The following is a 24,564-nucleotide window of genomic DNA, read 5'->3' as shown; positions in this document are numbered from 1 at the left end:
ACTAATGGGTTTTTGGATGAACAGCTTTCTGCCTTCACCATCACCTCTTTGAAATACTGTTTGTTAGTGGAAGTTCTGTAACATACATATTGCACTGATTTCTTACAGAAGGAAAGAAGCCAGAGAAGTTACTGAAAGGGTCCTGCTTGCTGACCGGTCGAACCAGTAATGTACGTCTGTTCAGCTTGTCAGTACAGGAAAGGAAGACACCTCCACATTTCCCCAGAGACCAAGAATCTTCCCCAAAGCTTGAGGTGATATAAATAAAAAAGCAGAAAAACAAACACTAAGCCTTAGGAGGAAAAACTCACAGGCATTAAGAAAATTAAGCCAAATTCTGAAGTATGAGTTTTCCTTGTGAGTCCTTCACTTCCAATATCGCAGACAAATGATTTTTTTAAAAAGAGAAATCATGAAATTGAAAAAGATGTCACTGTTTCATTATTTGGAAGCAACAGCTCAGCAGAACAGCAACAACAACAAAAATCAGGGTTCAAAGTAGAACACGGCTATTCAGGGATAATGTCACTTGATTTGCTTTTCAATTATGAACAAAAGAAGTTTTTATTAAACTGGAAGGAGATGGATTAAAAGAGCTACAGACCTTGAAAAGAAACAAAATTCAACAGATTTTTTCCATCCACCTCTTGCAAGAGCAAATTAACCTCAAGATGACATACATCATAATTCTTGCAATTATTCTTCTTGTAATGAAAATAAAGTCATATTTAGATTTTAGGGTAATTATTTGGTTAAATGTATTATTCCACTACATAAAAAGCTCACCACAAGCTTTTCTTTGCATTGTAGAAATATCCCTTCAAATTGTCCAGATTGCCAGCCTTCTCCTGGTCTGGAAAACATAATGTTCACCTTATCTATTCTAAGTAGCTGTTCAGAATTCAAACATTTCAACTACATAAAAACATATACATTTTATTTAGTCATTCATTCATTGATTCATTTTCTATAACCACAAAAAAAACGCACAAAGAATTCTAGGCATTAATCAGGAGGAAAAAAAGCTTCAACATAATCATAAATAATGCATAAAAAAATGAAAATAAATACATTTTAAAGTACATGCAGCTGTCATTTAATTTTACAAGCTGACCTACCTATGCAGGTAGTCCTCAACTTACAACCACAATTGAGCCCACAATTGATAAGCAAGACCATTGTTAAGTGACTTTTACCCCATGTTAGAACCTTTCTTGCCACAGTTGTTAAGTGAATCACTGCAGCTGTAAGTTAGTAATACAGTTGTTAAATGAATCTGGCTTCCCCATTGACTTTGCTTGTCAGAAGGTCACAAAAGGTGATCACATGAACCTGGGACACTGCAACCAACATAAACATGAACCAGTGGCCACATGACTTTTGTTCATGTGACCATGGGGATGCTGCAACATTGTGAAAAACAGTCATAGGTCACTTTTTTCAATGGTGTAACTTTAAACGGTCACTAAATGAATGATTGAGGACTACCTGTATAACTGCACTAATATTAAAACAATTATATAAGGTTAATTTCAACATTATTTCAACATTATGTTTGTTTCATTGGATAAACTGCCTCAATTCAGATGTTGTAGCTGATATATAAAACAAGTCAAAATTACCGAAAAGAATAATATGGAGAGAAAAATGAAACAATAACCAGCAATATTTGGTACAACATATTCTAAAGGACTTCCAAAGAAGCCAGGTATTAATAGATTTCCAGCATTTTATGGGGCCAGGCCATTCTTAAAATGCCCATGTTTGTACCTCTTCTTTTATACTGCATGACAGGAGGGAGTCATTAGTCAATATTATTCATGCACTTCAGGCAAGCAGGTGTTAGTTGGGATAGGTGGTCACTAAACTAGTGAGACTTCAATTCATGGAATGAGTTATTGGTGATGAACAACACCTTGAATTACATCTGGAACAAGCCAGCAACTACTGCAGCTCCCACAGCAATATCATGGTTATCCTATGGGCAAAGGGCAGGTACATCTTCCACCAGCAGAAGTTTCCAGGTTGACTTCAAGTGCAACATCAGATAGAGCACATTTCAGAAAGCCAATCAAGATTTGCACAGCTTCTTTTCAGTATTTAACATCCTACAAACTTTACAAAATTCTGGGAGAAATGCAAAAGAAATGTCTACAATGCAGACATATGTAAAAAAAAAAACACCTGAGAAGAAAGTAAACTATATAAATGAGCCTTACAGAGGAAGAAATCCCTCTCTTACGGATCTTACTGGTAAGACAAATTGATGATAGGAGAGCGGATGCTCAAATAATCATCTCTTAAATCTATGACTAATAGAATGGAAACAATCACAAAGCCTGGGACATCTCTCAGTATGCATTCCTAGAGCATAATTTCAGAGGAAAAATATAGTAGCCTAATAGTGGATAAAAAAAATCATAGGGAGAGCTTGGAGAGAGGGGGGGGGGGGGAAGCAGGAGAAAACTAAAGTTATTTCAACTACAATTACTCCAGGTCCAAAACAATGTCCATATCGTATACTGTATAAAGAAGCAATTTGGGAAAATATATAATGCTAAAAAGCAAATATGACTTCATTAAAAATATGGATTAACTAGTGTGGTCCTGTATTAAAGAATAGAATGCGTATATTCGTAATAGGTAGACAATTACAAAAAAAAAATCCTTCTGGAAATATATAATGCCAAGAAATGAGAATATTGTATGCAGAAGTGAATGGAGGTATGCTAGCTGTTAAAGAAAGATAATAGAAGCAATTCTGAGGAACAAGTGTAAAGAGTAGCCAAGTAGCAAGCTACATTTTGGGAAACTCGGGGAGCAGAAAAGGCAAGATTCAGAAACTGCAGCACAGGAAAGGAGCAATATTGTTTCCAGGATCTGCCTTCTGTGCAAAGAGTTTATGCAGAGATATAAAATCCATTCTTACTCAGCCTATCTTGCTGGCTTTTATGAGAAAATAATCTGAGGAGAAATGGCAAACTCCTAAGTTAACTTTTACTCTTATCGAATTTAGCCTTGCAATATTGAGTTAGCCTTTGTAATCTCCTATTGGCAGTAATCTCCGTCTTCTGGGTATGGGTATCTTCAGCATCAGGTATCTGAGTCCTGCCCTAGAAACAATGTTCAGATCTAGTATTTCAAGGTGTTGGTAATGACCTACAAAGCCCTTCATGGCATGGGTCCAGAATACCTTGGGGAGCACCTGCAGCCGGTGTCAACTTCCCTCCGCCCAGTACGCTCCCACAGAGAGGGCCTCCTCAGGGTGCCACCGGTCAAAGAATGCCGACTGGTGGCCCCCAGGGGGAGAGCGTTCTCTGTGGGTGCACCGGATTTATGGAACCATCTTCCGGTTGAGCTCCGGATGGCGCCCGATCTCCGCTCCTTCCGGCGCGATCTTAAAACTTATCTCTTTAAACAAGCTGGCCTGGCCTGATGGGACGGGGTGGGATTTTTATAAATGATTTTAATTTTAAATTTGTATTAATTTATGGGCATTGTTTAATCATGTTTTAATAATTTTAATTTTTGTATCTAGTTTTTATGTATTGCCCTGTTCACCGCCCTGAGTCCCTAGGGAGAAGGGCGGTATACAAATTAAATTAATAAATAATAAATAAATAAATATTTCAAGTCAGAGATCACACATAGATTTTTATTCTCATCAGATCCTGGTATTGATTGAGATTTTTGATTCGCCGATAAACCAAACGAATTAATTTTTGCACTGATAAATGTTTCAGAGAAAGTCAATCTTTGTCAGAAATTTTGAGTAAAGTCAACATTGTTTTCTCCCATTGTCATGTTTTGTAAGGTAAAGGTAAAGGTTCCCCCGCACATGCGTGCTAGTCGTTTCCGACTCTAGGGGCCGGTGCTCATCTCCGTTTCAAAGCTGAAGAGCCAGCGCTTGTCCGAGGACGCCTCCGTGGTCATGTGGCCGGCATGACTAGACGCCAAAGGTGCACGGAACGCTGTTACCTTCCCACCAGAGTGGTCCCTATTTTTCTACTTGCATTTTTACGTGCTTTCGAACTGCTAGTTGGCAGAAGCTGGGACGAGTAACAGGCGCTCACTCTGTTACACGGCACTCAGGATTCGACCCGCCAAACTGCCGACCTTCTGATCGACAAGCTCAGTGTCCTAACCCACTGAGCAGTACTAATTTATTTGCTCAGCTCCCTAACAGCAGATCTTCTATTGGCTGCTCCACTGCTAAGGCTGGAAAATGGAGAATGTAATTTTGGACAAAAATACAGTAGGTGCATTTCATAATTGCACAGAACAAAGTAAAGACACAGAGATGGATTATGCACTAATTTAAGGTAGCAAACCAAGATAATCCACCTTTTAAATACACATATATTGTTCTAAGATAGGATTGATACACTCTATCAATCAAGTTGAGAATGTCAAAGTGTTTAGAAATTTAGCTGCATTCCCAAAACCTTGAGATGGTTTTTTTCAGAACAGTGAACTGAAATGAGGATATATTAAAGCAACCCATGAAGTCTGAAGACATTTCAAGAACAGTTGTTTGATTTCATTAGTGCCAATGGAATAATTAATTCACAATAATACATAGCCAAGGACAAAATGTGATAAGTTAACAAATGCTATTATACTAGTGTGTCTTTTGGTGTTTAGAAGTTCTGTAATGAAATCCATTGAAATTACTTTTCTCAGATGCTTGGCTGGGTCCAGAAATGAGAAGATTCAGGGATTCGTGTTAGAAATTCTCAGCCATTCCACACATTGGCCATGCCTCAGTGTTGTCCTTAACCTCAGTCATAACCCAAGACCACCAGAAATCATGGGGAAAGGTGGGAGTATTTTGCATAACCCAGAATGTTCTTCTGCCTGATGATTAACGCACAATGTATTTTGTTCCATGGGATCTGTATTTTGTATTTACATCCTGTCTTTTTCCAGGAGCTTAAGTACACTTACATGAGGATTTCCTTTCTCTTTATCAACACCTGATGATATGGAAAGTTAAATGAACCCCCAGTGCAGATGGTTTTTTTCCTAAAAATTGTGTGACATATCTATCTCCAGTTCAGATAAGGTACAAAGTCAATAAGATAGAATCTGTAGCCTGGAACTAAATGAATAGTATAGTCACAGATGGTGTACAGGCAGCTGGTTTGTTTCTTCTCCATGAAAACCATCCTGGAGAAATTGACATTTTGCCCACAACATAACTCAGGTTCTTCTGATGTTGCAACAGCAGCACTAGGCTCCAACAGCTGCAAATACCCTTGATATTTACTGAAGAAATATTCTGTTCTTCTGCAGGAACATTGTTATTTCATAGAATGTGTCATAGTGAACTTAATGCTACAGAAAACAGGGATCTTAGGTACTACATTGAATTGAATTTATCCCAATTATTGTAAATAACCATAGAAACAGAAGGAATGTCAGATGTATGCATCCAGACAGAAATAAATTTTCCAAGGCAATTCCATGTTTGAGAAACACAAAAATCACAAAGCTACTAGAAGAAATGTAATCGTGGCAGAGTCTCGTTGGGATATTTAGGAGCAGGATTAGCCAACACTTCAAACTGTTTACCTTTTTGGTCCTAGAGTAATTTGTTCCCATTTGCAAAGCATCTTTTTTTTCCAAAGATATTCATACTAAATGTCCATACTATTTTTTTTAAAGAAAGCTGTGGTATAGCCCTTTCTGCTGTGAAAATGTCATGGTAGCTGAGTACACTGGACTGCTTCATGGCACTTCAATATTCATTATGCCAGTGTTGACTGTATTAAACTTCTGGTCATCCACTGATTTTAAATATATGCCAGGAGGCAACATACATTCTAACAAATCAAACATCTTATCTGAGAGTAATTCTTGATATTGATATGCGAGGCAGCCTATTCCAAGCAAAGTTTTATGCAGTAGAGCACAGGTTGCTGGACTAGGCAGTTAAATATCTCTACTTTCTAATCTTCTTAAATCTTTCCTACAAACAGCAAAGTAGTGGGATTTACTCCAACAGATATGAGCTTGCCAATTAATTAAAAGGTCTGTCAGAGAATTGATGAAAAAATATACTTGCGTATAGTCATCCTGAAGCTGCATATGTAGTGCAGCGAGCTGGAATTTTAGGGAACTTTTCAGCATTTTGGACAAATTTTGCAAGTGAGGCACAAAGGCATTTTCACACAGGTAACTCAGTTACAAAGGCTGACTCAACTCCAATCTATTTAATTATCCCTGCATAACTTTTATAACAGCTACTTGGACAAACTGATTCATTTGGGTTTCTTGCAGCAATACTTCTATTTCAAAAAAATCACTATCATGTATATCCAAGGATGATATTCACTTCCAGTCCAGGACTGAATGCAACAGAGACAATACAATCTATTCAGAGGAGCAAGCATAAAAAGTAACCGGGAAACAGACTAAAGTTCAGGAATTCAGATAGGTAGCAAAGTTCAGAATGTATGGGTAAAACCTGTGAGCAGTGACAGTGCCTTCGTAGTGGAGGATTACAATACTTATCCTAAGCTGATGTTGACCAGGAATTAGTATTCCTTCAATACTGAAGGTATCAAGCTCTCCAGTTGCTCTGACTTCCTTTACCTCCATTTGCTACTATCAAATCAATTGGACTCTACTGAATTTTGCTCAATATTGGTCTGCTGTTTCTATAATTCACCACAATATTTTTTCAAATATATATTTTGTCCACTGATTATCTATTTTAGTTAAAATACTTTATTTAGTTGATTATTGAAATATATTCATTATTCATTATGCTTGTTTTTATTTAGTATCGATAATAATAATAATAATAATAATAATAATAATAATAATAATAATAATAATAATAATAATAATAATAATAATGATGATGATGATGATGTTGGAAGGAACCTTGGAGGTCATCTAGTCCAATCCCCTTGCTCAGGCAGGAAACCCTATACCATTTCAGACAAATGGCTGTCCAGTCTCTTCTTAAAAACTTCCAGTGTTGGAGCATTATATATGAGTAATTATAGTTAGATTCACAGTTTAAGACTGGTGGAAACATAGTAATGCTCACCACCTTTGTAACCAATGCTATCAGAAAAATATGTCATGGCGTCTTCTATAATTTCCAGGGAGAGGTGCATTTCAAGTTAAACGTGAAGTACAGGAAAGTCATTGCATAGCGACTACAATTCGGACCAGCAATTCCATCACTAAGAGATGAGGTTACTAAGCGAAATATCACATGAGCATCATGTGACTATGACTTGCAAATTCATTTCTGTGTTTTCCATTAATTCTGCCTGTTGGAAGCTGGTTGTGAAATTCACAAATGGCAATCAAATGACCATGGGATGCTGCAATGGCTGTTAGTGCAAGATTTTGTTGCAAAGCCTTTTTTCCACCCACACTGTTGTAATTTTGAATGAACACTAAATGATGCACTTAGTAAGTGAGGACTACCTGTACAAGAAGCTGTTTCCTAGCTATACTCCATAATGAGGAGGAACTGGCAGTGGCAAAATAAGCATTTATCATTTAACATATGACTAAGAGCTGTAAACAATCAAACTCCAGATAGAATATACTAACTGCCACATGGGTTTTTACAAGCAAGATTTGGCTTAAGAGGTTATACATTTGCCATATCCTCAACTTCATTTAAGATGTTAGTGAGGAGGCATATTTGGCACAAATTAGTTGGACTTCCAATTACAACTAAGACTGTATACTGATACATATAATTATGACATAGCAATATAATTTCAAATATGTAACCTCACCCTTTCAGATCAATAACTATTACCATTTAAACAATATAGTATGTTTTGATACGAATGCTAATATAAAATGAACATAAAATTCTTACCTATTTCTGTAGTGGTCAATGTTGAAACTTTCTATTTTACACTTTACTTTGGTGTAGACATCTTGTACATCCACTGAGGCACTGAGATCTTCTAACTCGCCAACCACACATATCTCTGCAGTATCCAATAAAATTAGCCAGTTCACCAACAAGTCACATGATTATTTTGTAGAAATGGAGAAGAAAATAGTTTGCCTTAATTTTAAACCAATATAACTATTAGCTCTCCCAGAAATGTATATGGGAAGCTCATATACAATTCGATTTCCCCTACTCTTAACCTTACCCACCAATGGGCTTAGTACGAAGGCAATTCGGAAATAAACCTCTGTTTGGTTATCAATGACAGACACTCGCAGATACAGAACTTTTATTATACACATTAGAAAACTATAACATTATATTACTTTTTGACATTATCACCATTCAAATTGAGGCACTTGTTATAACATCTTACAAGGTTTGAAATTCGTTAGTAGTAGTCACAGCACCAAATCTGGGCTATTGGGGGGTGTATGTGATCAAAAACATCCCAATGGAACTAATTCAAAAGTTCTTGGGTGCGTCTAGCAGTGTACGGATGAGCATTATCGTGAACCAACACCACACCTGAAATCAGCATGCCCCAAAGCTTGTTTATGGATGGCTCGTCTGAGTTTTCGTAATGTTTCACAGTTGACTTCTGAATTAATGGTCAAACCACGCTCCATGAACTTCACTAGCAGTACTCCTTTGGTGGGATTTTCTATGGCACCACTTCTAATGTGCTGTTGGTTCATGATAATGCTCACCCGCACACCACTAGAAGCACCCAAGAACTGTTGGGATGTTTTTGATCACACACACCCCATAGCCCAGATTGGGTGCCAAAAAGTAATCTAATGGCTTAGTTTTCAATCGTGTATAATAAAAGTTCTGTATCTGTGAGTGTCTGTCATGATTATCAAACAGAGATTTATTTCCAAATTGCCCTTGTATACAGATATTATTTTCATAGAGGGACAGCGGCTGGATTTTGATCCATAAACACAGCCATGGAGCTAAGTAAAGCTATGTGCAGACAAGTACATGTTGCTAACTGACAATATGCATATACCTACTACTATAAATCCATCTAGTTATATAATGTCTAACTGCTATTATATAACCTATGTCTTTTAACAGATAGGTCAATCCTTAAGAAGCCATTAAAATCAGTATACAGTGCACATAATCACTTGCTCTATAGCCATATTTAAGATTCTGCTGACTGGGATGTGATGGGTGGAAGAAAGTCAATTACAGCCTCATTGTTGATAAGGCATAATTGTTCTATTTATCCTACTACCTAACATAAGGCTGGCAAACCATTGGCTCTGGTCTTAGGCAACATGCATTTTATAGTCCTCAGACCCACCCAGAAATGTCATTCAAGTCTAGTGATAAAACAGAGACATTGAACAAGTTTTGGTCTGTCTTCTTCTCTCAAACATGGAAAGTGGATAGATATGTTAAACCTCCATTGGGAAAGCATATTTTGAGCAAATATGTAAAACAAGTTCTGTTCCATGATGCTTTTGCTTTTTAATCTGAAATGTAATACCTGTGCCTTTGTTTTCTGGATCTGGTGCAAATAACTTTACAGTAAGCTTTGGCAACATCCACTGCATCCATAAACTCACACGTCCACTTGAGATGCCAATATTGCTTGTTGTTTGCTCTAAGGTAACAGAATCTGAGAATGGAGAATCATCACCGCCTTGCAGAGATTCACCCTGAGAGAGAGAGAGAGAAAGAGAGAGAGAATAAATAATTTAAAATATCAACCGTTCCTACTCATGTTAATAAAAAAAGTATATCTGAAAAAAAATTCTGACACAGTAAATAAAACATGTAAATAAAATACTTTGCAAGATATGGCTTATTAAGTCAAGTCTGTAAAGTGAGGAAGGACCCTGATGTACATTGTTATGAACAATTTCTTCCCCTGTCTGCCCACAAAATGTGCTGTTTCTAAACTGGTACTATTCTACAATGATAACCAGAAACTAGGACATAAAACACTTACCGGTACCCATTTTCAGTAACACTAAGTTACATATTTCACACATGCTGAGGACACTGTTGCTGAATATACTTTTTTTAAAAAAATTCCATTTATATCCCGCCCTTCTCCGAAGACTCAGGGCGGCTTACAAGCTTAGCAGTAGCCTTCATTCTATGTATATGCCTGCTTATTAGGGCTTTCACACACACCCCAAGCGGCATTATTACAAAGTCAGCTTAATTGCCCCTAACAATCTGGGTCCTCATTTTACCTACCTCGGAAGGATGGAAGGCTGAGTCAACCTTGAGCCTGGTGGGATGCGAACCTGCACTAATTGCAGGCAGCTGATACATACATATAAACAGACATAAACCCAATCCTGTCATTTCTGATGTCTACGGATTTACTAACTTATCTAGCACTGCAACAGATTGCATAGCTAGAATGATAGAAAACCATGGCAGGTATTTTCTTATAATCTAAATTCTACATGGTGGCCCTATTTCTATAATGTTGCCTTCTCCGTCATAATCCACAGGGAACCAACTTTGAGAGAAAAAAAATATTTTTTTTGCATAATTGAACCCCCTGCCAATACAATTTAATTAGGAGACAAAGAAAAAAGAAAGGCCCATTTAATTAAAATCAAAATATTTTCAGTATTGATTAGAAATGAAGTTCAGGTTTTTAATTCTCTGAATAGATATACTATTCCCAACATTTTATAAAAGAATTGTTTTCTATGTACTTGAAAGCAGGAGCATTATATACTATCTTAGCTGAATATGCCAAATTGTAATCAATAGACTACACATGAGAAGTACAGAGAAGTTGTGCCCTTCTCTCCACACAAATACATTGGTCTGTAACGATTTAATTAAATAAATGATTTTCATGATAACAAATCTAAACCAACAATAATAAACAAAGATATCAAATTGAATACAAAAATAACATATATGCCATGGGAAGATTGGACTGAATTTTTAAAAACGGCTAGCACTCAAGTGTTTTGATAATCTAAATGCAAAATGTTCGTTCATAGAAATATGTTTGTGTTTAACATCTGGAAGCTACGTATACCAATGTAATGTATGATTTTAAAATTACTGTGGGAAAAATGACTAAATTGAAATATTCTAAATACATTGATGATCAATCATGTTCTAACTGTTAATAAGAAAGCAACAGCTTTTTTGCATTCATTAAATCCAGCATGATTGCAGTTAAAAATATTCAAATAATTGAGGAACTAAGCATTTAAGTACATATCACAGTTAACTTCAAAGGCTAAAATCTGTATTCTAATAAAAGCAACAATAAATCTCATAACAGTTCCAAGATCTCAGATGGCGTAAGATAAACACTGCACTTTATTTTTTTCACTTTCTTTTTTTAAAATTTGTTTATAGCATAAATACAAAATACAAAACACAAATAGTAGGAAAGATAGGGGATGGAAAGACAAAGGGAAGAGTGCAGAAAAGAAGGGAAAAAGAAAGAAAAGGCATTTTATAATGCATTTTATAATGAGCCACTAAAGCAGAGATAGGCAACCTTTGAATTTACGGCTTCATTTGTCCAAGGGCCATATCATAAAAAAGAGATGAGGCAAATGAAAGCAACCAAGATAGAAATAAAATTTAATTTAATTTTAAAAACACTTGAAATAAGTCTGGGAACTTCATTAAGGTCTGGAAGGGGAAATACTATATATCTTTGTATCTATGACATTGTCATAGATGAAATATAATATTTATCCATGTGGTATAAGCACAGATGAATGTTCTTGGTAACTGATAATTCAAACGATCTTTGAATTGTTCTTAAATTCAGGAGAATTTCCTTCACTAACATAAGAGGAATTTAGGTTGGCAAGAACACAACAATGATTGCTACCAAGACTATAATTTGCAGATGTTTCCCAAGAGCAGCTATTCTTTTTTTTTTTTTAGAAGATGTGGCGTTTTCCTTCATTTACCATATGAATAGTGTTAATGTTTTCACTATGGAGTTAAATATACTTATGAAATAATAGGATATAATAGGAACGTTTGGTTTTCAATAGGTAAGTAAAAAAAAGTAGGTTGAAAATAAGGCTAAACATCTTGTACATTAAAAAGCTAAGTACGCAGGAATGTGGCTTATTTTATTTATAAAACACAGCTGAATTTCAGTATGGCGATTTGGTGGTTTCAATCTATTTTTAAAACCCACTTTCATTATAATCTTGCACATTATTGCACTTTAATTTTCAGTGCGCCACCTTTCTCTAAAAATGAACCTTATCATAATCCTTTAATGTCCATATCTACCGGTACTTTTATTTTAAATTTTATTAAAAACAATGGAAGTGAAAATTCTTCAGCTTAAATAAACTTGTAAAAATAAAATGTTGTTGGGTGTCCCATCAATCTTAACTGTAAACATCAGCCTTCCAGATCCTTAACACTTTATTGAGGACTTGGTATTCACAGCAGAAAGCTAAAACGTAACTTAGAACAATTGTTTTTTTACTGATGAAAAGAAAATGTGTACACAAAATATTTGTACACTGTGATATACAAAATAAAAAACCATCTATATAAGTCTGTGCTCCAAAATTTAAATTCGAAACTTTGTTCTCCTTCTGCCTTCTGCCTTTCTCAGTCAATGGATACATCATCATTCATACAGTTCTCTCTAGCTTGGGAACAAATGGTTTGTTCCTTGTAAATATAATTCAGATTTTCACAATAAAGGGAGGGAGTGCTGCTTAACTTCTATAACTCTTACAAGAAAGGAGTCCTCCTACTCAATTCAATTTATTTTGAATTTCTAATACTTGGTATGTAGAGATGGATAAAATTTATGCATTAGTTTTATATTTGTATTCAAATTCATAAAACAAAGCCAGAATCAAAAGTAAACTATTTTTTCTACCCTCCTCAAGCCAAGCCCTAAAATATACACTTTCATTCTTTACCAATTCCTGCAAAATGAACCAAAATATCAAGTATATTTTTCTTAGGAGAATTTATCTTTATTTATCTGGAAAAACCAAACATATAAGGCCTTCATCCTTGATCTGCATTAAAGCTCATGGATGACATAAGTCTGCAGCAAATTACTGTTCCCCAAGGACTAAACACTTCCTCAACTGTTTGTACTTAAGTAAACAGTAACAAGTGGTCGGTTGTAGACTGTATTACCTTTACTCTAATGCAGAGGAGGTAAAAATGATTAAGTGTTTCTAAACTTTGGTTCTTAAGCCTCTCACTCAAATTTTCATCTTCAGAACTACCCAGTTTGTATTTGAGGAATCTAACAGCTTTGGCTACATGGTGGAGCAGCACTCCCTATCAATCTATCAAAATGAAAAGAATTATTCACAGCTGGATAATATAAATAAATACTTCATATGCTATTTAATATAAACAATTTTGGGAGTGAGCCATACCTCCTCACCTTTCCACCACCAGTTCATTTATAGGAAGTCTTTTACTTGAAAGAGCTAAAGACACTTTCAAAATAATCATTTTGACCTCGGAGAAGTAGTATTCTAACTGTGAAATGTATGAAATGTTTAAGAAATGTACTTAGAGTACAGCATATTTTTTGATGCTATTCAAGATTTTAAATGTAAAGGTAAGGTAAGTAAATGTAAATGTAAGGTAAGTATAAATAGAATAAAGGAAAAAAGTCAAAGTGGTTCCTTGACAAATAATTTAAATATATCCAAGAATTGCTTTACCATAGGGAATTCCCATAACAAAACAAAAACATTATAACCCTGAGAAATAAATTTATCAACTTAAAGAGTCCAACTATCTTAAAGCAATAAAATGTTATCTCCTTTGAGGCATATTAATCACTTGTCTTGATATAGTCTCTAAATATATTTATTTTTTAAAGATCTATATGTTCAAATACTAAGTTTTAAACATAATCATAGATGCTATGTTTTGATGCTACTTCCTCTCTCTACTGGGTCAGAATATAATGAAAGAAAGTGGTAAATCCAAGAAAGGTATCTCCACAAAAAGATAAAATTGATAAATTTCTTGACGTTTCTAATACAAGATCATGCTAATGGTTTTAGCAGCTATAGTAGTTTGTACTACAGCCTCCTCAGCAACTTTCAATGACACAAAATGATGACTTGTAGAATCATGATCTTGTAAAATAATGATAATGATAATGATCATATAGCAAATTTATATGGCCACCCATAATTAAATGTCTAAGGACAGCTAGACAACTGCACGATCACTCAAGTGTTATAATTGTGTACCTGCATCAAAATCATTTGCTGTTTGTTCTTTAGGCCACCCAACTCACAAATGCAAACTGTGGGCCACTCAACTCACAAGTTTAACTAGGTTAAAAAATAAAAAGGACACATGCATTCATATATTTGAATGCTTTATTCTTCATTACAAGTTTAATTCCTTGTTCTATCAGATCACTAATTTCAGTACCTCTGTAGTTGTCCCAATGTCAGCTGATGGACTACATGTACTGGTATCCAGTGGAGCAGTCCCAATACTACTTTTAACAGGTGAAACAGGTGGTACAGGTCCTGAAACAGATTCTTTATGTGCCAGAGACTGATGGAAAATTCCCTTCTTATGAATCTTATTCCAAACTTTCTCCATTAAATCTGTTAGTTCATATAGCAGTTGCACCTTAAATAAATACATACATACATAAATATATAAATAATCACTGGATATTAACATTTTCCACAAATCCAAGTTCATACAGTATAAAAAGAATACGTTTGTGATAGCATTATTACAGTATTTTCATTTGATACATATGGGAAAAATCTGCATAGAAAAACATCAAACAACAGTAGGTAAGGCTGTAAGATCTACATCACTTCTTGTACAATTTAACTTGTGGTTTTAATGAATAAACAATTTAGTTTCTGGATTATTTTATAGACTTTCACAGAAGCTGCTACTTCAAGTACAACTGAAACAAAAGCTCTAAAAACAAAAATCTAATTTATAAAATACAGGAGAATTCCATTTTTCTAGTAAGTGTGAAAGTAGTCTCTATCCACTAAAGAAATGAATCGGCATTTCAAAGCTGTCTCCTGGGATATGACTGAATATAACTATTCAGAAAACATTCTGCATAACCTACATACTGTATTGTTCAACTCAGATTTAAAGTATTTATGCAAAATAGTTCATAGTTCATAAATAAATAATAATCATGTAACTTGCCATTTAGTATATTAAAAAAATCTCATGGAATATATAACCATATCCACAGCTGGATGACATACCCACTTGCCATTACACACACACACACACATACACACACAGAGACATATAATGAAGAGGTTTCAGCCTTAGGACACATCCAAGAATGACGTTGGCTTCTAATGTGGGCAAAACAGATGCAGGGAAACATTGCTGTCTAGTTTTGATATAAAGCAGGACTTGATCTGTGGATATGAGAACATAATTTATCCTTTCAGATCTTCCTGAGCTGCTTACTGGAGAATTTCCTTACATCCTGCAAAATTGATATTAATATTTAAATGTTTTAATTTAATCCTAAAAGTTAACATTCATAGCAAAGCTTCCATACACATTTATATACAAGCATTTGTTAACACCTCAAATGTTCATATTTGTAATACCTTTAAGCTAGTAACTAGTAATAGTATTTAGTAATAAAATCGTAAATTAAAACTGGCATCCATGAGTAACAATGCCTGATAGATGTAATTACATTAAAATTTCAGTTCAATAGATGATGGGGCTGAGAAGGATCTGCTAAAACCAAATGTCTCTTAAAGCCATTTTTTCCCATTAGCATCAAGTTATATAATAATGCAAATGACATGAATACATGTGGATCATTCAGACTATTTCAGATCTATGAAATTTGTGCATTATAGCCTGGTAGTGTTTAGATGGAAAGCCTGTCTATCATTCATTCATTCATTCATTTATTCAATCAATCAATCAATCAATCAATCAATCAATCAATTTGTATGACTGCCCATCTCAACAAGTGATTCTGAGCAGCTATAATGGCTTCTCCAGATGCCAGCTCAGAAGATGAAGATGAAAAGCCGGCTCCAGAGTAGGGTGTGGAAGAGCATCGGGAGGACACAGAGACTCCATGCCATTAGTGAATGGGCAAGAGGAGGAGAAGCCAGGAATATTGGAGAGACTGGCAGAGGAGCAACCAGCCAAGCACTTGGCTGAAGAGGAGAGAGAAGAGACATAATTGCTGCCTGGAAGTGCAGATGACCAGCCAGAGGCATGAGTGGAGAAGGGGTGTAGCTGCAGTCAGTCAGTGGAGGCAAGGAGGAATTGCTTCCCTCAACAAATCCCATGGTGCACAGAGCCAAGCAGAGGGAGGCACAACAGAGGTCGGCAAGGCTACTCAAAAGCCTCGCCCCTCCTGATAAGCTGCACCAGCTGGTGCCTACTTAGTCCAAGGCATGGAACAAAGTGGCATTGGAGACAACCATTCACTTCCCTGCATTTGTGTTCCCTTGATTCTGGACCTATGCGTCATCTGACTGGATCTTGGATTTTGCGCTTGATTCTGGACTTGGACCTTGGCTCTGCTTATTGTGCTTGGATTTTGGATCATATCTGGAGTTCAGATTTCGTGTGTGGATGCAGACTTGTGCCTTGCTCTTGGACTTTGTGCCTCAGCTATGTAGACTCAGACTCATTAGGGCTTTGATGTTTGCTTGCTTGGACTGGGATCGGACAGCAGCAAAACAAAATTAAAAGTATTTTTTATACTTTTTTAAAAAAAATTAATATATATTTTTATATATTTAATTTAATTTAATTTAATAACATTTATATACCGCCCTTCTCCCTGAGGACTCAGGGCGGTTCACAGGGCAGAATAAAATAGCAAATACAAACATTAAAAAAAAGATTAAACAATTGCCCTAGTTAAAAACAATGGAAATACAGTGCTAAAAACCCCAAGAAAAATTAAAAGACCAAAGATAAAACAACCCCAGCAATCCCCATCAGGCTAGGCCAGCTTGTACAAACAGAAATGTCTTAAGATCGCGGCGAAAGGAGCGAAGATCGGGCGCCATCCGGAGCTCTACCGGTAGCTGATTCCACAGCTCCGGAGCGCCCACAGAGAAGGATCTCCCCCTGGGGGCCACCAATCGACATTCTCTGATCGGTGGCACCCTGAGGAGGCCCTCTCTGTGGGAACGCACAGGGCGCAGGGAGCTTGATGCCGGCAGCAGATGTTCCCTGAGGTACTCCGGCCCCATGCCATGGAGTGCTTTGAACACTGTTACCAGTACCTTGAATCTCACCCGGAAGACAACTGGCAACCAATGCAGCTCACGGAGCAGAGGTGTAACGTGGGAGTATCGGGAGACTCCCAACACCACTCTCGCGGCTGCATTCTGTACCAGTTGGAGCTTCCGGGTGGTCCTCAAGGGCAGCCCCATGTAGAGAGCGTTGCAGTAGTCCAGACGAGAGGACACGAGCGCATGAGTGACCGTGCATAGATCATCCCGGCTAAGATAGGGCCGCAACTGACGCACCAGGCGAACCTGTGCGAAGGCCCCCCTAGTCACAGCTCCTATATGGTCTTCTAAGGTGAGCCGTGAATCTAGGAGGACCCCCAAGTTGCGAGCCCTATCTACGGGGGGTAATAGTTCACCCCCCATAGCCAGAGGTGGAATGTCCGAATAAACCCGGGATGAAGGTATGCAAAGCCACTCAGTCTTGTCGGGGTTGAGCTGGAGTCTGTTCCTCCCCATCCAGACCCGAACCGCCTCCAGGCAACGGGACATCACGTTGAGGGCATCACTGGGGTGGTTTGGGGTCGAAAAGAAAAGTTGGGTATCATCAGCATACTGATGATACCCAACTCCAAAGCCACGAATGATCTCACCCAGCGGCTTCATGTAGATGTTGAACAGGAGAGGCGAGAGGACCGACCCCTGAGGAACTCCACAAATGAGAGACCTCGCGGTCGACCTCTGCCCCCCTGCCAACACCAACTGCGAACGTCCCAAGAGATAGGAGGAGAACCACTGTAAAACCGTGCCTCCCACTCCCAATCCCCTGAGACGCCGCAGCAAGATACCATGGTCGATGGTATCGAAAGCCGCCGAGAGGTCTAATAGGACTAGGACAGAGGAATGCCCCCTGTCCCGAGCCCTCCAGAGATCATTCACCAGCGCGACCAATGCCGTCTCCGTGCTGTGCCCGGGCCTGAAACCCGATTGGTACGGGTCTAGATAATCCGCTTCATCCAGGACCAGAGGGAGCTGATGCGCCACCACACTCTCAACAACCTTCGCAAGAAAGCGAAGGTTGGAGACAGGACGAAAGTTGTTCAATACAGCCGGGTCCAGGGCAGGCTTCTTGAGGAGAGGCCTCACCACCGCCTCCTTCAAGACGGCGGGGAAGACACCCTCACTCAAAGAAGCCGATATAACTGCCTGGAACCAGCTGCGTGTCCTCTCCCGGGCTGCATAAACCAGCCAGGAAGGGCACGGGTCCAGTAAACATGTGGTGGTGCTCAGCCTCCCCATGATCCTGTCCACTTCCTCCGGAGTCACAGAATCAAACTCCTCCCAGGTGATATCGACAAGACCGCCCGTGTCCTGATCGTCAGACTCTGCCCAGTCAGAGTCCAGACCGGTCCGAATCCGAGCGATTTTGTCCGACAGATGTTGGTTAAACTCCTCGGCACGTCCCTGCAAGGGATCCTCCCTCACCTCCTGATTTAGGAGGGAGCGAGTCACCCTAAACAGGGCAGCCGGGCGATTATCTGCGGACGCAATAAGGGTGGCGAAGTGGTTGGACCTCGCCTCCCTAATTGCAGCGAGATAAGACCTAATATAGGCTCTTAGTCGCAATCGGTCGGGTTCGGATCGGCTGGACCTCCAACCGCTCTCTAGGCCCCGTCTCCGACGCTTCATCTCCCGGAGCTCCGCAGAAAACCATGGAGCTCGACGGGATCTGCACCGGGTCAGGGGCCGCAGGGGTACAACTCGGTCAAGGGCCTCAGTGGCCGTCCTTTCCCAGGCTTCCACTAAGGCCTCGGCCGAGCTGTGAGAAAGGGAGGCAGGTGGGGACCCCAGCGCCGCCTGGAACCTCTGGGGATCCATTAAGCGTCTGGGGCGGTACCATTTAAGTGGTTCCAAACACCCACGGCGGGGGGTGGCAAAACGGAAGACCAGCCGCAGGAGATGATGATCGGTCCATGACAGGGGCATAATAATTGGAGAGCCCCCACCAAGATCATCTAACCACCGTCCAGACAAGAAAACAAGGTCAAGGGTGTGGCCTCCCTCATGAGTCGGTCCCGAAATTACTTGCGTCAGGTCCATGGCCGTCATGGAAGCCATGAACTCCCGAGCCAACTCAGATGATCCTCCCAGAGATGGTAGGTTGAAGTCCCCCAAAACTATAAGTTTCGGGAACTCAACCACCAGCCCAGAGAGGGCATCGAGCAGCTCGGGCAGGGCTGCTGCTGCGTGACTAGGCGAAAGGTACACCAGCAGCAAGCCCAACTGCGCACCAGGGCCGCATCTCAAAAAGAGAGACTCACACCCGACTATATATTGAAAGTTTACTAAGATCAATTAAACCAAGGTTCACTAAATAGTTAAAGCTGAATCTTTTTCCCATGTCTCTCCTTACTTTGATAATCTGAGTATCAATAATCCCAAAAAGGAGCATATTAGCACCTTTTCTGACTAACATATTATATTAAAAGACTCCCTCAAATCTATTGAGCAACTAGACTGATTTAAGATTTAAATTAGCATGAGATAGGACGAAAGGAGGGGGAGGGAAAAACAGGTTATGCACACGCAGATTCCATGTGACACAAATTACAAGTATTTTATCAACACATAAACATAACGAAAAAAAGAGCCACCTAATGGTTTGAAGAAATATCTGAAAGGTCAGGTTAGAAACAGAATGTCATGGAGAAAGTCTGTGTTCATTAAGAATCAATATTGACTTGATGGCACACAATCAATCAATAAAAAAACCATGTGAGGTATCTTTTATACGTAATTTCAACGCTACAATTTAAATGCTGTTAGTTTAATTAACTTATCTTATAACCATAAGACTAACAATGCAGAGAAAGCCTCTATCTATCCTATTCAAATTTTATAGATTCCTTATGAATTGCACAAGTATTTATTGCTGTAAACAGAATACAAATTCAGCAGCACTTTTCCAAGGGTCTGAAGAAATATACATTAATAAGTCATCACATCTTGTAACCCTATCACTACACCAGGTACATATCCATTGAATCAAGTTTCTGTAATATCTTTTTTTTTAAAAAAATCCTTCGGAATTTGTTACAATATTTCTCACTTTTTCATTGGGAATAATTACTAGCAGAAGATTTGTGAGATTTCAAGATTCAACAAATGTTTCACAAAGGAAAATGATCCACAGAAAGCCAACATCATATGATAATATTTATTGCTGTAGAATATTCAGCTGGCTGTTCCACAACCCTTCAGATTCTGTGATTTATGTGCTTTTAAATTGATTGATCTTGTATTCTGTCCTTATTTAAGGGACTGTTTCTACTTTCATTCCTTTTCTTTTTGTAATTACTGAGTGGCACTGGTATTTTATTTCTGTGCATTCTTTACATTTTAAACTTGTTTTTTATATTTGATTCATGGCTAACCATGTTGAGTGACTGCTTGGTTGGAAAAGAAGAAAGAAAATATTTATATAAATAAAGTCATTATCTATTACCCTCATAGAAGGTATTTTTTACTTTAGTTGAAATAATTTGATGCTTAATGAGATCAGGTACCTTTGTTAATTTCTACAAAGAGTACATTAATTCATTTCAACAAATGTATCCACTTTGACAGCAAAGCAGGGCCTCAATATTTAACAATACATCTGCAAGTGATTTCGTTCCATCAAATCCAAGATGCACTTATGTGCTATAGCTATTATAGATGAATCTAAATTACGAAACATGAAAGAGCTTCAAAGCAAATCTTAATCTAAGTACCCTGATCTTGATGACTTAGTTTTTATAGGAAAGATGCTTAAAAAGAAAAGAAAAAAAACACAATTCTTATAGAATCAGAACAATACTTAAATTAAGCAATTTTAATTTGTTCCAATAAATTAAATGTACCAACCTGAGGATTTGAGCATTTTACTTCAAGCGATTCAAGGTCAACATGAAGACATACAACAAATGAGTGCCTGGATTCTGATCCTGCAGTGGGCAACACTTGTGAAGTAACTGCCAGAGTAGAAGTGCAGCCAACAGGTTCTATGATATTAAGGGTCAACTGCTGCCCCAGAAGCGTATAGATGCTGAAATAATTCAGACTGATTGTCCAAGGAAAAGCATCTCCTTGTTAATCAAAAGGAAAGCAAAAACAAAAGTAAAATATGTACATAAAGGAATCATTCCAAATGTGGATTATCCTCATATAAAACTAAGTAAAATATTTCTGGATTATTCCTTCACAAAACTAATAGAAATCTAGTTCCAGTATTTAGTGATACTATTCAAGATCACATTCTATGTTATGTAACACAGAAGTGTTAATTTTCTTCACAGATATAAAACATATCATACATTGCACACATCATGAATATGCACATTTATATTCTTTGTTTTGCATCTACCTACATTGTATTGTTGTTGATATTGAGTTTAATGTTGTCCAAACTGAACAATTTTAAATTACTGTTTCAATGGAAGATTTAAACCTAGTCTCTATAAGAGATTTAATATTAATTTGGCTTTTCTGGATCATGCCCTTTGATGTTTATCTTTTGTTAGAAGAGATAGTGTTAATTACTGGGATTCAGAAACAGATAAAAATATCTTAAATATTACTTTGAGTAACACATTACTAAGGTAACAGTGTTGTCACCAGCTTTCATGTAAAAGAAATAAAAGAGAAAAGTAATATCTTCTGTTTTCCTAATGCTCTTTTGTTTAGCTATGGGAGGTAAGGACAGCAACTATGTTCATAAGACTCTGAGAGAAGGCATGATATTCTGGGATAATTCAATTCTGCTACAAGAGAGCTGTGATATGATGACTCTTGGTTTCTATGTGTGGGAGCAAATAGATGCTTAGATAAAAGATGCTTTGTTAAAAACAATGTATTTTGTTTTGAAGAAATGTTCCAATTAGGAAATTGATGCAAATGCAATGAAAAAAACACTATGATTGCTATTATTGCTGTATCTCCGTTACTAAATGAATGAATGAATGAATGAATGAATGAAAGAATACCTAAATATCTTTTCCTATTTAATTAGACTGAAGACTATTTTCTAGATTAATACTAGTGGAGTCCTTGGTGCTCTCTGAAAATGGTTGTTTTCTTGCAGGCATTTCATTACCCAACTAGGTAACATCATCCATGCAACTAAAACAATCAAGCTCAGAGAGCACCAAGGACCCCACAGTTCAATTCTGAGCTACACAGAGTTCTTCTACTGATAAATAATATTCGACAAATGTCACCATCTTATAGTAAAGCTACAAATCTATTTGCCTCTTTCTTGGCATTCCCTGTTGCCTTTTTTACTTACTTCACTTTATGTCCTACATCAGGGGAAGAAAATTGTCTTTACATAATAATACAGGCAAATATTATTCTTTAGTTTCTTTACTAGAAGTAAAAGTATTATGTTACATTTAACTAGGTATGCGTGTTTTTATCCCATGGGGAATCACTGGGTTTAGCTGGAGATGAAAATATTTGTTATTCACAAATATAGTTAAATATGATCCACTCATATCAGGCTTAAGCTTACAGACATTTCATTACCAAAGTGCTGAACACTGATGATGTTACCTAGTTTCAATAATGAAACGTCTGCAAGAAAACAAACAACCTCAGATAACACCTATTTCAACCTCAAGCTATAAATATTCTCCTTTATTTAATTCTTGTCTCATGCAAAGAGTGTTTGAAAAATGAAGAAAATGTTTAAAAAAGAAGTAATAAAAAATAGTTGATCGAGCATTTTAAAAAGAATGAAGCATTTTGAAAAGATTAAGGAAGAATGTTGATATCAAGCTACAAAATTCATCTTAGAAAATAGTACCTCATTATAGCACTCGTTCTTTTGGAATTTGTTGTCTCTTACCTTCTTCAAGTATTGGTCTTGACACAACAAAGGGAATCTCTTGGAGGGGTTCCATGTACTTGTGCCCTGCACTCATAATCTTTAGAAGGGGTAAGCAAATGACAAGAGTTCCAGGCATATTAGTCTGCCCATGATACCAACTACGGACAGTGCCAGGAATATCACCAGATACAATAGTACTGGGAGATGGCAGGCTGTCATTGGGAATGAACACACAGCATGACTGCACTTCCAGCTGGAAAAAAAACAACAACATACTTACTGTGGCCCTAGATCTAAGGTTCATAGTATAACAAGCATCAAAATCGGTTACTAGATATTTTTCATGTTTAAATAATAAAAAAAAATAACCACACCAAGTGATCTGTATTTTTGTAATTTGTAATTTGTGTTTGTGTGTGCGTGTGCGTGTGTTTCTCAGTCAATACCTAAGAAAAGTCCTATTGATTTATTCAGGAAAACTGGCAGAAAAACATGCCTATCTGCCTTTTCACACATCTTTTACTAAGGAAGATGATTGATTTGGAAAATTTAACAGTAACAAAAATCCATTTGTAGTTTGTTAGCTTCTGATAGCATAAACTAAGATATCAGAACTGACTCAAATCTTGCTTCTTTTAGTGACAATTTTTCCATTTCTTTGAAGTTCACAGAGAATGACGTGTATTATGAAGACTGCATCATTCTCAAGAAATGCAGCTGAAATACCACCTTTGTTACATTGCCAAATATTCTCATTATTGCCAAAACCGCATACAGCTAAGCACTGTTTGTGTTTTGTAGCTATGTGCACATGGAATGCGATAACCAACATAATCTCCTGGGCAATTTAGGGCATGTTTAGATTTAAAAAAACAACAACCCCTAAAACCAGAATGCTTCCAGCTTTCCTCTTAGAGAAGAAAGAACTGAAAGTATCTAGGAAGTCAACCTTTAGAATAGAAAATGTGTATGCTACCTTTAAAAATAATATTTCCATTCAGGAATTGACATATCAACACACGTAGAACTCAGACAAAGTACCTGCTACAGACTTAACCATTGTTAAGACAAAATTCATAAAGAATAAGTTACAACACACCCCTAAAAAAACTTCTCTCGTCCTCATAATGCTGATACCTGAATATAGAGCATTGAGCACTAAATAATTTAAGTATATGATAAACATGATCTAGATAATTCTATTTCAGGTTTGTTTGACAGGTTAATATATTACAGATAAGTAAAAACTGAATAAAGAATTACAGATAATTGATGTTAGTACTTTAGAAAGAAAAGCTGATAAAGTATTTTAATAGGAGAGCTATAAGTGAGATGGACCAATTTTTTTAGCTTAACCCAAGTGCAAGGATTGACCTAGGGATCCTGAGGTGGTCAAAATCCATACTAGACTTGACAAGGGGAGTTTGTGGATACCTAATCTACAGCCAAAGCTGTTCATAGGATGTGACATCAGCATCCCTACTAAGTGGGTAATTTGGTTAAAAGGAAAAAAATCCAATTCATCTGAGACCCTCCCCCACCCCCGTTTTCTCTATTAAGTTCTCTATAATTTT

The 24,564-nt window shown here is 37.3% G+C and overlaps 1 protein-coding gene across 3 annotated transcripts in view; it reads right to left on the bottom strand.

Moving 5' to 3' along the window:
• VPS13B (vacuolar protein sorting 13 homolog B) overlaps nucleotides 1-24,564 on the bottom strand; it is a 354,623-nt gene that overhangs the window by 183,114 nt on the left and 146,945 nt on the right. For 2 of the 3 annotated variants that reach the window (XM_081322737.1, XM_081322738.1), the window contains exons 23-28: nucleotides 23,009-23,243; nucleotides 21,028-21,248; nucleotides 14,342-14,548; nucleotides 9,438-9,609; nucleotides 7,856-7,970; nucleotides 107-248 (exon numbers count right to left, since the gene is read on the bottom strand). In XM_081322737.1, coding sequence (XP_081178863.1) covers nucleotides 107-248; nucleotides 7,856-7,970; nucleotides 9,438-9,609; nucleotides 14,342-14,548; nucleotides 21,028-21,248; nucleotides 23,009-23,243 — 1,092 coding nt within the window. Of the gene's footprint in view, nucleotides 1-106; nucleotides 249-786; nucleotides 854-7,855; nucleotides 7,971-9,437; nucleotides 9,610-14,341; nucleotides 14,549-21,027; nucleotides 21,249-23,008; nucleotides 23,244-24,564 lie in introns of all 3 variants that reach the window. The other variant, XM_081322739.1, reaches the window with a different exon arrangement.

Source organism: Vipera berus, assembly GCF_964194415.1.
Source record: "Vipera berus genome assembly, chromosome: 3".
Classification (NCBI taxonomy): Eukaryota; Metazoa; Chordata; class Lepidosauria; order Squamata; family Viperidae; genus Vipera; species Vipera berus.
The sequence above is the reverse complement of the archived record's forward strand: the minus strand, read 5'-3'. Positions and strand labels throughout refer to the sequence as shown.